General features: G+C 41.5%; 1 protein-coding gene across 4 annotated transcripts in view; it reads right to left on the bottom strand.

Moving 5' to 3' along the window:
* PHKA2 (phosphorylase kinase regulatory subunit alpha 2) overlaps positions 1 to 14357 on the bottom strand; it is a 43142-nt gene that overhangs the window by 26706 nt on the left and 2079 nt on the right. For all 4 annotated transcript variants that reach the window (XM_053457317.1, XM_053457318.1, XM_053457316.1 and 1 more), the window contains exons 3-6: positions 10521 to 10679; positions 7952 to 7999; positions 1586 to 1754; positions 828 to 910 (exon numbers count right to left, since the gene is read on the bottom strand). In XM_053457317.1, coding sequence (XP_053313292.1) covers positions 828 to 910; positions 1586 to 1754; positions 7952 to 7999; positions 10521 to 10679 — 459 coding nt within the window. The remainder of the gene's footprint in view (positions 1 to 827; positions 911 to 1585; positions 1755 to 7951; positions 8000 to 10520; positions 10680 to 14357) is intronic.

Below are 14357 nucleotides of genomic sequence, written 5' to 3'. Positions count from 1 at the left end.
AAATAGTCACTAATTATATTTTTCTGCACATTAAATATTAAAATCCTAGATCATTATATTGTATGATATATACCATTTTTCTATCATGCCCTGCTAATTAAGAGGTCCATGTTATAAGATCCAGGCAGGAAAATAGACCAGAATAGGTCCAGCGGATGAAGTCTATCGGGGCTTCTTCCTGGCGTATCCTGACTTCATTCTCTGGACTTATTTAGGATTATTTTTCCTGCCATGGAAGCTGGCTGCTGCATGTTTTAAATGTAAGATATTGTTTTTATTTGAAACAAACCCTTTTCACTACATTCATAGTGACCTATATGGTTTCTACTATCTTATATTTTGAAGGTTAATATACTGTATATTTTTTTGTCTATTTTTGGCGATACTCATTCACTGAGCGCATGGGTTGTTATTAATATAACTGACTATACATTATGGGAGTCATCAATGAAAAATGTAAAATTTCACTCTAGGGCTCATGTAATGAAATTCTGAAGGTTTATTTTTTAGTTTCACTATCCCTAAACTTGGTGATATTTCTGGCCATCAGAACCTACCAAATGTTGGACGTTTATTACACATAGATTATTATATTATCTAGTGTCTGTTATAGATTTTAGACAGATTTTATATAAAAACTGACTGGTGCAAAGTTTGAAAAATGGTCTCTCACCATAGCAGTTGATTGGAGAATTCCATTGGTTGTCATGGTGATAAGACCACTTTGCAAACCTTAGGCCAAAATCATTTTTCATACATGAAAATTAAATATCAGGAAGAGCCGGAAAAAACCCCTTAATCTGCGTATATGACAGTTTTATACTTACAGCAACTTTATAAGCAGCTTCAATATAAAATACAAGATTCTGTATAAAGGCCACTTCATCCAGTGTAAACACAATGCGGAGTCCTAGAGGTTGTAATACACATTCACGTTAATATGTTACAATAACATAATGTCTTCCTAATGTACAACACACAAATATGTTTAAATATCCCCTATGTTCACGCAGTATGATAACTGCAATATTAATCCCAGAAACTGTTTGCTGGGCCTAATGTTGACTTCATGTACCATAATATTACTTGTGTTCCTCTGTGGCAGTCTGAACCTATACGCTGTGGATATGGGGACAGAGGGGGAATTGCCCTGCAATTCTGGAGCTCCAGCTTCTTCTAAAGGTAAGCCACTTTTGTTTTATTTTTTACAAGTTTAATGAATGCAAAGTATTTTAATACCAATTATTTCATGGTAAGGTTGCATGAAACACTGGAATGTCGCTTTAATTGACATTTGCTGTTCATGAAGAAAAGTTATATTAATTTGTAACAGATACCCTACAGCAACCCTGCTTATCATTTTGATTTAAGTGAGTTATTAATAATCAATGCAGAATGGACAGACCGATGGAACCCCTAAGACTTCTTGGTTAATTAGCCATGTAGGATGAGCTTACATTTTTGTATTTTGTAAGCCAGCAGATTGTGATGATTTCATTGTTACATTAGTCACATTAGTGATTTTTGTAAGATGTTATCCAGCAATGTAATGCCAAATATCATAAAAAAATGAAAGGCCCCTTACCTGCGGCAGTCATCTGAGCGAGGCACAGCAGGAAGAGGGAGGTAGCATCCACCTGAAGATGACCCCACTGGTCATCACCAACTATAGTACTGCACGTTGCTGTGTTGTACTTGGCATGTAGACAATCTTTTGTACTCTGTGTGTGTTTGAACTTTTCAACTTTATCTACCTAACACACAAAAAAGAAAAAAACAATTGTGTTCAGCAAGAATGAGTCATTTTAGTTGGTGAGAAATTACGACCTACACATATTTTATTAAAATTAAATTAAGTACCTATGGCTTGTCATTGCTTCAATGAATAAAATTGTTTTGTAGGTATTTGTTGTAATTGTATTTAACCTTAGGGGAAAACCTACATAGTTAATGAAACAGAATTTGAAACATAAAATTAGACACTGGATAAGTCCACCCATCGAGTCCACCCATTTTTCCCAGATGTTGACCTTAATCCGTCCTTGGTGTCATTTTAGATTCAACATAGTTTTATGGATATCCCATACATATGCAAATTACTTTGATGTTTTGAGCTTACTGCCTACCTAACCGGATGTGGGATTTAAGGATATGGGAACTATACAAATAAATAGAGCAAGGGTTAAAGGAGCACTGGTTAAAGGGAAAGATTGGAGACCTACTTAGTTGCCTTTACACAGCGCAGGATACTGTATATCAAGGGGCACATGGAGCATTTGCTCTACGGGCCCAGCGTGGTAGGGGGCACTGAGTCCCTATCCTATAGTAGACTTACTGTACTTAATTTAGTAGCCTGAGCTGCTCCATCACTGTTATAACCTGTGCTGCCTCTGAGCTCTGGAGTAATGTGAGGGACTGTCAGACACTAGCAGAGAGAAGCCGGCTCTACAGCAGGTTCGTATATTGCATGAATAACCCAGTGCAGAGCCAGCTCCTCTCTCAGTGTCCATCTGCTCTCAGGCAGAAAGAGCGTAAGGGCCAGGCCCGGACTGGCCATCGGGCACACCGGGCATTTGCCCGGTGGGCCGGGCCACGGCAGGGCCGCATTGACTTAGGGGCTGATGGAGCTGCAGCTCCAGGCCCCTACCCTACCAACTGCGACCGGGTCCGCCACTCTAAGGGGCCGGGAAGTCCCCACCAAGGCCGGCCTTACGGGTCTGCGGCCGCACAGGGCTTAAATTAAAACATCGGGTTTTTTTTTAACTTTATTTAACATGGAGGATGTTAACCCCTTAAGGACAATAGGGGTTTTTACTCGTAGTATATTGTGGGACAATGGCTATTTTAACATTTTTCGGTGTTGCTGTTTAGCTGTGATTTTCTTCTTTCTCATTTCGTGCTCCCACACATATTATATATTGTTTTTTTCAGGACAAACAGGGCTTTCTTTAGATACCATTAATTTTATCATATCATCTAATTTACTATAAAAAAATGATAAAATATGGGGATTTTTTGTTAAAAAATTACTTTTTCTCACTTTTTAAACAAAAAACTTTTACTCATCTGCAAAAACGAATGAAAAAACCTGCTAAATAGATTCTACTATTTGTCCTGAGTTTAGAAATACCCAATGTTTTTATGTTTTTTTGCTTTTTTCTGCACGTTATGGGGCAATAAGTACAGGTAGCGTTTTGCTATTTCAAAACCTTTTTTTCCAAATCTGGTCATTATTCCTCCCATGTGCCATTTCGGGTATCTTTGAAGCCGGCCAATGCAATTTACCCCATCAAGTCATATATTTTTAAAAACTAGACACCCCAAGGTATTTCACATGCTGGTAATTTAACCCTTTCCATGCACTAATTTTACCACCAGCCTTTGTGAAACTTTATGGTAGTACATTTTTTTGTATTTTTTTCACACACGTTGTACTTCAGGTATAAATTTATCGCTCCTGGTATATGTCCCTGTCAAACAACACCCCAATATGTGTTCAGTAACATCTCCTGAGCGCAGTGATACCCCACATGCATGGGTTTGTTGGGTTATTTGGGAGGTAAAAGGCCGCCTTTGTGAGGTGTGTATTTTTTGGCCATTTAGACATCCTACTGATCCTACTGCCCCCATGTCCCATATTTGGGACACCTTTGAACCCGGCCAATTCAATTTATCCCATCCACTCATGCATTTTTTAATACGAGACACCCTATGGGCATTTGTAATGCCAATATTTTAACTCTTTCCATGCTGGAATTTTTGTAAAGATAAAGAATTTTAGGACTTGCTTATTAATTTTTTTTTTTTTTTTTGGTGACAGTGGGGATTTTTATATGTTACCATATTATTTTTATTTTTTTAAAACATTTTTTAAATTTTTTTTTTTAATTTTTTTAAATTTTTTTTTACTAATCACTCATTAGTGAGCTGGGCTCCATTGACCTTGCATGGTTGGATGCAGTACCTGCATTCAACCTGCAGGAGGAGCTCGAGAGTTCACAAGAGGGTCTGGATAGACCCTCTATGAACTCATATTTATTGTTGATGCCATCCTGTGAATGACGGCAACGTCATTTACAGGATGGCACTTGTGGTTGCTCTTCCGAGCAATCACAAGGTGATCGGGGTAGGGGGGTAGTGTTACTGACATGCCTCGATATCGAGGCATGTCAGTAACACCATTTATGCTTAGGAAGCGATTCAGATCGCTTCCTAAGCTGTTTTAGCCGGGCGCCGCCGCGATCTTTGATGATCGGTGCGGCGGCGGCCATTTTTCTTCCGGGGAGGGCTGCCGAGGGCTGCCCTCCCCGGATCCACGGTCAGCCTCACTTGTGAGGCTTCCGTGGATGCTGCAAAGCCGCCGATCGCGGCGAAAACGCCGCGATCGCGGCGATGCAGCTATTTAACGGCAGCCCGTACATGTACGGGCATTGTCGTTAACCCGTTGCACGGCAACCCCGTACATGTACGGGGATTGTCGTTAAGGGGTTAAATAAAGTTGAAAAAAAAAACCCCGATGTTTTAATTTAAACCCTGTGCGGCCGCAGACCCCTAAGGACGGCCCTGGTGGGGGCTTCCCGGCCCCTTAGGGCAGGGCCGACCTTTGGGGTGTGCGACCGCACAGGGCGCCACACTTCAGGGGGCGGCCGCTCATCAGGGGGTGCCAACTTGCGGCACCCGGCACCCCTCCAGAGACGGACAGTAATGTCCGCCGCTGGAGGAGCAGGCTCGCAAGGGAGCGGTATCGGAGGTCTGTTAAAGACCTCCGATACCGCTCCCTTGTGATCCGCGCGGCAACAGCTGTTGTGCGCCGGGGTTTGTTTTCAGATCCCGGCGCACAACACTGAAGCCGCGCCCACCGCTGTCCGTGCCCTCTGAACCAGGAAGAAGACAGAAGAACTGAAGAAGAGGAAAAGAAGCTGAAAGAAGAAAGGAAAGGTAGGAAAGCATTAAGTGAGAGTGGATTGGTATGTGTGTGGATCAGTATATATGTGTGGATTGGTATATATGTGTGGATTGGTATATATGTGTGGATTAGTATATATGTGTGGATTAGTATATATGTGTGGATTAGTATATATGTGTGGATTGGTGTATGTGTGTGGATCAGTATATATGTGTGGATTGGTATATATGTGTGGATTGGTATATATGTGTGGATTGGTGTATGTGTGTGGATCAGTATATATGTGTGGATTGGTATATATGTGTGGATTGGTATATATGTGTGGATTGGTATATATGTGTGGATTGGTGTATGTGTGTGGATCAGTATATATGTGTGGATTGGTGTATGTGTGTGGATTGGTATATGTGTGTGGATTGGTGTATGTGTGTGGATTGGTGTATGTGTGTGGATTGGTATACGTGTGGATTGGTATACGTGTGGATTGGTATACTTGTGGATTGGTATACGTGTGGATTGGTATACGTGTGGATTGGTATATGTGTGTGGATTGGTATATGTGTGTGGATTGGTATACGCGTGGATTGGTATACGTGTGGATTGGTATACGTGTGGATTGGTATACGTGTGGATTGGTATGTGTGTGGATTGGTATATATGTGTGGATTGGTGTATATGTGTGGATTGGTATATGTGTGTGGATTGGTATACGTGTGGATTGGTATGTGTGTGGATTGGTATATATGTGTGGATTGGTGTATATGTGTGGATTGGTATATGTGTGTGGATTGGTATACGTGTGGATTGGTATGTGTGTGGATTGGTATATGTGTGTGGATTGGTATACGTGTGGATTGGTATACGTGTGGATTGGTATACGTGTGGATTGGTATACGTGTGGATTGGTATACGTGTGGATTGGTATACGTGTGGATTGGTATACATGTGGATTGGTATACGTGTGGATTAGTATATGTGTGGATTGGTAAGTGCGTGAGAGTGATGGGTGTTATGCTGTACCATTTCCAATGTCTTTTTCATGATCTAATTATGCTCTAAAAGTACAGCATAACTCCCATCACTCTATGCTGTTCCATACAGTGGCAGAGCTGGGAGGCAGAGGCCTTGCACCCCCACCGCAGGACTCCTGAAAGGTAAGTGAACTTCAAAGAGGGAAAAGGTAGATAGTTAGGAGGGGGTAGTTGCGGCGGGCTTAAGGGGCTCTGCGTTAATGCGGCCATATAGGACCAGTCAGTCCGGTCCTGACTGGGCCAATTTAAAGGTGGGGGCCTGGAGCTGCAGCTCCATCAGCCCCTAAGTCAATCCTGCCCTGCCGCGGGCCCGGTCGCATTTGCTGCTTGCTCCGGCAACAAGGTAAGTAGGGTGAGGGAGGGGGCTGCAGTGAGAAGGGGCAGAGGGGGGTTAGATAGTGAGAAAGGGGGAGAGGGGATAGATAGAGGCGGTACATATTGAGAAGTGGGGAAGGGGGTTACATAGTGAGAAGGGGCAGATAAGATGAAGAGAGGGGGTAGTGTGAATGCGTATGAGAATGAATGAATAAATGTGTGGATGAATTGTGTGAATGCGTATGACAATTAATGAATTCATGTGAGGATGAATTGCTTGAATGATTTGTGAGACTGCATTAATGAATGTGTTAATGATTTGTCTGAATGATTAAATGCAAAGATGGTACATGAAGGGTGGGCTTTAACAATAAATATATAAATAAATAAATATGGGCTGCTCAGGCTTAAATGCCCGGGCCTATTTTTTGTCCCAGTCCGGGCCTGGTAAGGGCTTTAGGTCACACAGTGTGTGCTGATTGACTGTTTGGCCTCCTTTCTCTCCATGTTGCACAGGGTTGTGTGCCCAGTCCCACGCTGCACTGTACTTTACACCCTGCTAGTGAGAGACAACAAGGAAGTATCTTGAAGTGCAATGGCTGATAGCAGCTCTTGGTCGATTTAGTGGAGCGTAAGTGCCTAGTTTTTCCACCCTTGTGTTGTGTGGTAGATGTAATTTTATATTTGTTTCCCATTGTCCAGATTTAAATGGGACCTTCTTGACCAGGAGTTATGTGCCACTTGTCAACAGTCCCTTTGAAAGTCAGCTTGGCTCTTCATTGGCTGCATATGCGTAGTGCCCATTTTACGGTAATGAAGTAGCAAGGTCTTACGTGGCACATAATGCTAACCATTAATATGAGCAGGGTAACTTTTTTTTCCATTAATTATGTTTTATTTGTGTTGACATGAAAAACTAGTTTGGCATGAAAAACTAGGAACTAGAAATGAGTTCCTATGGTAACAGTGGCGGAACTACCAGGGTCACGACTGCGACCAGGCCCTGGAGTTCTGCCAGTCAGGGGGGCCCAAGTGGTGCCGAGCGGCTTATGTCTCCTCTGCTTCCTGCCGCAGCGCCGCCGCCTGCCTCAGTGCTGCCCCGACTGCAGTGGTGGGAGCGTGAGGCCTCTGTCTCCGGTGCCGCCGCTTCACGCTGAGCGCCGGCATATGACGTCATATGCCGGCGCTCAGCAGTGAAGCTGCGCGCACCGCGGCAGAGCAGTGAGACAGAGGCCGCGCGCCCCCACCACAGGACTGCACGGTAAGTGACCTACAAAGGGGGTATGGAGAAGGTAGATAGTAAAAAGGGGGGTAGGGAGAGGGTAGATAGTGAGAATGGGGGGTAGGGAGAGGGTAGATAGTGAGAAGGGAGGGAGAGGGGGTAGATAGTGTGAGAGACGGTAGATAGTGTGAGAGGGGATAGGGAGGGGGTAGATAGTGTGAGAGGGGGGTAGGGAGAGGGTAGATAGCGTGAGTGTAACAGATTCTCGTACCAGGGCCCTGAGGCTTCTAGTTACGCCCCTGTATGGTAACCCCAACTAAATTAAGTGTGGGGATATTTCACCTCATGGAAGCCAAGTCCCAGTCCTCCAGGCTCCATGGTGCACCTCTGCCATCCCAATGTTACATTTGCAGCTTATAGTTAACATTTTGTAAGCAAAGCTTTGTAATAATCAAAGTGTGGAAGAGGTTTGCGTACCTGTCTCAGCATGCAATGCAAAATCCCTCGCATCAACTTTACAACACTCTGAAAAAGATAAAATGAAAATTTTTTTAATGTGGATTACTGACTAAAATGCACACACAGCCAATGCTGCAGAGAAGCGTGTACATTCCAAGCTTGTACTGTATTCAGGAAAACAATATTAACTTAAATTATGAAATAAGACACAAGCAGACCTTATATGAGGGGATCATTAGCAGCAATCAATTAGACATGATAGAATCCAGCTGGCTTTTGTAAGTGGTAATCTAAGTAAGTGATATAAAACTAGGAGAAAGTGATGTGTATCTCCCATGTTCTTGATTCCCTCAGCTGATTTTTTCCCAGTTCACAATTTTCAGGAAAATCACCAGACTTGGTCACTGAGGTACTTGTCAATGATGTTTGCATTGACCTTCTAAAATCATTTAGTTTTACAGGAATCCACTGAATTTATCTTTTAATTGGTCAGGAGTTTCATAACAATTCATTTAAAAATCAATCAAATAAATACATTACTCACAACTGCTTCCTTTGTCAACAAAAAAAATGGCTGCCAAGAGGTTTCTTCTTTTGTGCTTCATGTATGTAGAGGGTGAAATCTGGTGTTTTATCCCACCACGTGTTCTTTACCTATCCTAGAGTATATTTATCTACCTTAAATTGGTTAGTAAATTTCTAAAGAAACTGTAGATGAAGCTTATTATTTTTAAAAAATCAAAATAAAGTGTTTTGAATAAGTTATGAAAGATTTGTGAAGTGAATGCAGTCCACTAGCTCATACTGCACTGGCCAAGAGAATCAGGAAATCTTTCTTTATTGGCAGAATTTGAGTGGGATTTATTTCCCAAATCCCTAAATGTCAGTTCTAGCTCATGTGACATATGGCTTTTTGTTTGAAAACTTTCACATTGTAATTTTTACATTCAAAGTCATACATGTATAATATTCCCAATGTATAATTCTCTTATGAAAGCTTAGTTAGGATTTGCCAGCAATGAACTCTGATGTCCCCACTGACTATAACCATCTAGACTTCACCTCCTATCTTAATTAATTTTGATGTCACTACCTGCTGTACATACATGCCTGTAATTGGTTCTGTGACATCACTACAATCCTGAAATCATTTGGTGTAGGTGACTATTGAGTCTTTTGAGTCCATCTGCTCCAGCCATCTGCTCTGCAGTCCGACCAGCTGTGCCTCAACACTATTTAGAGCAGGCATCTACCAAGCGCTCAATCCCACTAGGCCAGCAATGATGCATTCCTTTCTACACAACATGCATATTAAATGATTCCAATTAATAAAGATTAAATAAATAGTAATTCATGATTGCATTGAAATCAGACAGTATGCCACCTTGGTCTCAGATATGGTAAACAGTATTGACAGATGAAAAACGTGATAGGAAGTCATTGTACAAAGTGCAACCAATATAACACATACAAGGCATATATAGATAAGATACAGGCCCCAGATGAGTTATAAACCTACTTATGCCTGGCTGAACACCCCTTTATGATCAAGGATATTTTGCCCATGTGAGCCCCAAATACTTGCTAGGTGGATAGTCAAACCCAATTATTCTCATGATTATTTCATAAATTATTAATTTGCAAATCACACGGAGGACATACTTTTAAGGCCATACTCATAGATATAACCCCTAATAATAAACTTTCTTTATAACAAAATATAAATAAGGGGAAATATACATCTATCAAAGTTACACCTGGGATATTTTGCATTTTTACCGCTAGATTTCCCACTAAACGTACATTGGTCTCCACCCAGGCTAAAAAAAAAAAAAAAAAGCGTGAAAAACAAACCATATACAATTCAATACAACAAGTATGGTGACCTAACTCATTAATCACGTGATAACCAACAGTTGATTTATTTATTATTTATTTGAGCAAATGTGTACCTATATGCAATACACGTTAGATAAGGTTTACTGAACTGACCCAACATCCAAAGTGGGACATATTCCTCCCTGCTCTGGAAAATCCCCAGGCTGCCGATCAGCGTCCCCTACCCTGTGTAACAGCCCAGCCACCCAATCTCCTGACATGCAGGCACACTCAGATGTCGCAACATGCCTTCCAGTCTCTCTGGCTTGCCACACTGCTTGCCAAGATATGACGTCTCTTTCCGACACATAGCAGGTGAGAGAGAAGACTAGAGATGGATTTTGACAGAAAGTTGCCACCACACAGAACCAGTCTATGCATCCCGTAAACAGATTGCCACTTGTTGGGTCAACGAGACAACGTCACAGATTCAGGACTGCATTGCCAAAAACAAGGCAGTTGTGAGATATGTGAAAGTTACCCAAAGACAGAACTCAATTATGGGACAACTTCAAAACTGTTCAGCTTGGCAGAATGCAAGTGCAAGTCCATTCTGATGACTCTGTATGTGCATCTGAGTGCAAAAAAACTCTGTTTAAGGTTGGAGTGAACCTTTATCCCCATGGTCAGATGGTTAATTTGCTAAAGCTCAGGTTGCTGCATAAACCGCAAGCATTGGAATGGATCCTTTTCAATTGAAAGGCAATACCTGTTCTAGTTCATAGGCTTTGGCTTTGTCTTCATCACGATCAGCATTTTTTCGGTATGCCATTCCCAGACCCCAGACAGCCAGGATGCTGTAGACATTGTCTCTAACCCAGGCGTCCTTCTGGTCGTTACTGGCAGGGAGCAGGCCAGTGACTGGATTCTGTGTAAAGAAATAAATGGCATAATGAGAAATGATTATTTCATAATTGTTATAGAGAAGCTACGCGTTTTTAAAATGCATCAATGGCTACTGTAACAGTCTCATTTATAACGCGTATGTCTTACACGGCACAGCAGTAAATATAAAGCGCACACAACAGCTTACTGGAAATGTGAGCTAGGACTAATCGTTCTGCGGAGAGAACATTTAAACATGTTGTGATTCACTGCTGCAACAGTTTCATGACTGCAGCCGTGTGATCGGGTTGTATTCTGTACTCAGAATACCTGCAATGCACTGCCCGCTCCTCTAGCAAATTAAAGAGCAAACCGAAATCCTAAATTTACTCGGAATTTCAGGAGCCGAAAGGGGTCCTTGCTGTAAACTCTGACCTACTTGGCTACAGTTCTTCCGGGCGGACTTTGACATGTACAACTGATCCTCCCAGAATGTATAACAGGTTCTATTTTTGAAAAGATATGTACTGTAGCTTATGGCAATGAAGGTTAAAGGCAGGAAATTGTGGAACAGATAGACCCTTGTCGCAACAGTTTTGTGGTCAACATTGTTGCTGTATAAACAGAGAAGATGTTTTTTTTTTAAAAAAAACAACATAAATATATAACCGAGATACAGAAAATAAAATCTACTCTGCTTGTTCTTATCTCAGTATCAGCATGCATTGGCTCTGCCAGTATGAAGATGAGATCATCTTAAGAGACATCCCATGGAAAAACAAATATTTCTCTTTGAGAATGAAATAGAGTACTTCCATGCAGTAATGTAACATAGAAACACAGGAAGTTATGGCAGATAAGAACCATTCGGCCCATCTAGTCTGTCCAACCTCTGAATACTTTCCTTAGTCCCTGGCCTTGCCTTATATGCTTGCTTCTACCACTTCTGTTAGAAGGCTATTCCATGCATGCACCACCCTTTCAGTAAAGTAATATTTCCTGATGTTACTTTTAAACCTTTGCCCTTCTAGCTTAAGTCTATGTCCTCTTGTTGTGGCAGTATTTCTTCTTTTAAATAAACTCTCTTCCTGTATCTTGTTGATTCCCTTTAAGTATTTAAATGTTTCTATCATATCCCCCTGTCACGTCTTTCTTCCAGGCTATATATAATAATATCTTTTAACCTGTCCTGGAAAGTTTTATCCTGTAATCCAGCAGTCATCCTCTGAACTTTCTCCAAAGTATCTATATCCTTCTGGAGATCCGGTCTCCAGTACTGTACACAATACTCCAAGTGAGGTCTCACCAGTGATCTGTACAACGGCATGAGCTCTTCCCTCTTCCTACTGCTAATACCTCTCGCTATACAACCAAGCATTCTGCTAGCATTACCTGCTGCTCTACTGCATTGTCTGCCTTCCTTTAAATCCTCAGAAATAATTACCCCTAAATCCCTTTCCTTGCACTTTGAGGTTAGGACAGTATCAAATATTCTATACTCTGCCCCTGGGTTTTTATGCCCCAGATTCATTACTTTGCATTTATTCACATTAAATGCCAGTTGCCACAGCTCTGACCATTTTTTCAGTTTACCTAAATCATTTGCTATTTGGCTTATTCCTCCAGGAAATCTTTGTGTCATCAGCAAAAAGACATACCTTACCTTTAAGACCTTCTGCAATATCGCTAATAAAAATATTAAAGAGAATGGATCCAAATATAGATCCCTGGTAACAAAACCTTGCCCCCAATATACTCTGTTGATTACAACCCTGTAGCCATAGCATAGCATGCCATAGCATTTTAACACCAACGGCCACCTAATGATGTAAGCGTGGCCAACGGCTGCATACGACAGGCCACACGTTATGCTGCGGTAGCATGCAAACGGCCATATCCAGACACTGTAGCTGAGTATGGGAGGCTGTTGGCCAGCTGCCCTATGGGCATTTGCCCGATGTGGCAGTTGGCCAGTCCAGGCCTGTATGTAACTACTGCCCTGTAGTACTTAACCTGTATTGATAAATGAAAAGCATGTATGTCCTGGAAAACATTGCCGATGTGGTCATGCTGTGTGCCAAAAAAGTTCTATTTAGCCATATATTTGGTCCACAATATGATTTTGCCCGCAATGCTTAGAATACACAATTGCATAAAAAATGTCATTGGATTGATAAAGTTGTCTTAACCAAAGTACCTGAGCGATAAGTGATGGCTTCCATTAGTACATGGAAACATTAAAATAACATTTATCAGTTTCACTTACATGACAGAAATCAGTGTGTTGACATCTTCTTACAGACTTACCTCCTAATTTCGTCTGACATTCTGCTTAATGAGGGGAAGAGTGCTAAAACGGTATCACTCGAGAGATAACCGTTCTAAAATTACCCTTTACATGAAATTTACGTTAACCTTTTAATTGCAGAAATGTTAATAGCCCGTCCCAGTATTCAAAAGGTTAATAATGTACTTTCCATTAGACAGACACAAATAGCCTGTATGTGCTATTCCTGGAACTACTTCTAGATTTACAGACCCGCTGTAATAGTGATCATTACAGAGAAGGCCGGCTCTTTATGCACTTACAAAAATGGTAAAGGTCTAAGATTACGAGTAATGGCAGTATTGACATACCCCAGACAGCGGCGACATATAACATTTTGCTTTGTCTTTTATCTTTTCTCTCGTGCCGTTGAACACTTTTTCTTTCTACTGCACTTTTGGCTTCTTTCTTGCCCCCAAAGTTCTCTGCTTACAATCAATCTTTACCACCCCGCTTTGTCCTCTCATACCCCTCTGTATAATATAATCATTTCACCCTGTTGGATAAACCTGCCAGCAGTAGCTCCTTCTGCATAATGGTAAGAAATCAAATGTTGGGAGTATTTTATCTCTGCATTGCAACCGTGTTAGTCCCACGTAGACAAGAGCCTGTCTGGTTCTCAGAGTGTTAGCAAAGTAAACCTTAGGGTAATAAATTGGGCCTTAAGATGATCAGTGATCAGTGAATTCCCTGTTTGCTCAGCAACATGGAATTACAACAGGCATTCCAATGAGAAATTCCACCAAGGAGTTCAACTCAGGATAATATCACAGGACTCTTTCCAGATTTTTGAGGTTTCCCTTCAGTTCATGTCAGTTTATTTCTTCCATCATATCTGCTCCTTGCACGTTTCCCCGCTTCTTCTTATTTTTTACTCTAACCTTCTCTAATAAATTGAGTTCCACAACAATGACCCTACTGACACTTTCTTAGAAAGTGGACCAGTGTACTACGCCTGCAGTAGATGTTCTGGGCAAGTTTTGCTCTTGGATTATGTTCAGCTGGCCAAGCATACAATGGATTTTAGCCCCAACTTGATGCTTATCAAGCATGGATGAACCATAGGCACAACGGATACTGCAAGCTCAGTACACCAATTTAGGAAAACCCATTGCAAGCTATAGAAACCATCTAGGTCTCTTCTTCAGGCATCAATAGAAGAGACCTAGCCTACATAGTCTCAATAGCTTGCAATCTATTACATTTCAGTTAGCGAATAAGGGTATCATCTTAATCAACTTAAACATTTATTTGTGTGCAAGCTCCCTGTGCTATGGATGGTGCACCTAAGTAAGGCACAACTGTATTAACAGATATTCAAAACTGATTAGTACTCCTTAGAATGGACTTAATGGATTCCAATAAAGACTTTTAGGTTATTTAATATGTTGGCGC

The sequence above is a fragment of the Spea bombifrons genome, chromosome 2 (assembly GCF_027358695.1).
Source record: "Spea bombifrons isolate aSpeBom1 chromosome 2, aSpeBom1.2.pri, whole genome shotgun sequence".
Lineage (NCBI taxonomy): Eukaryota > Metazoa > Chordata > Amphibia > Anura > Pelobatidae > Spea > Spea bombifrons.
The sequence above is the reverse complement of the archived record's forward strand: the minus strand, read 5'-3'. Positions and strand labels throughout refer to the sequence as shown.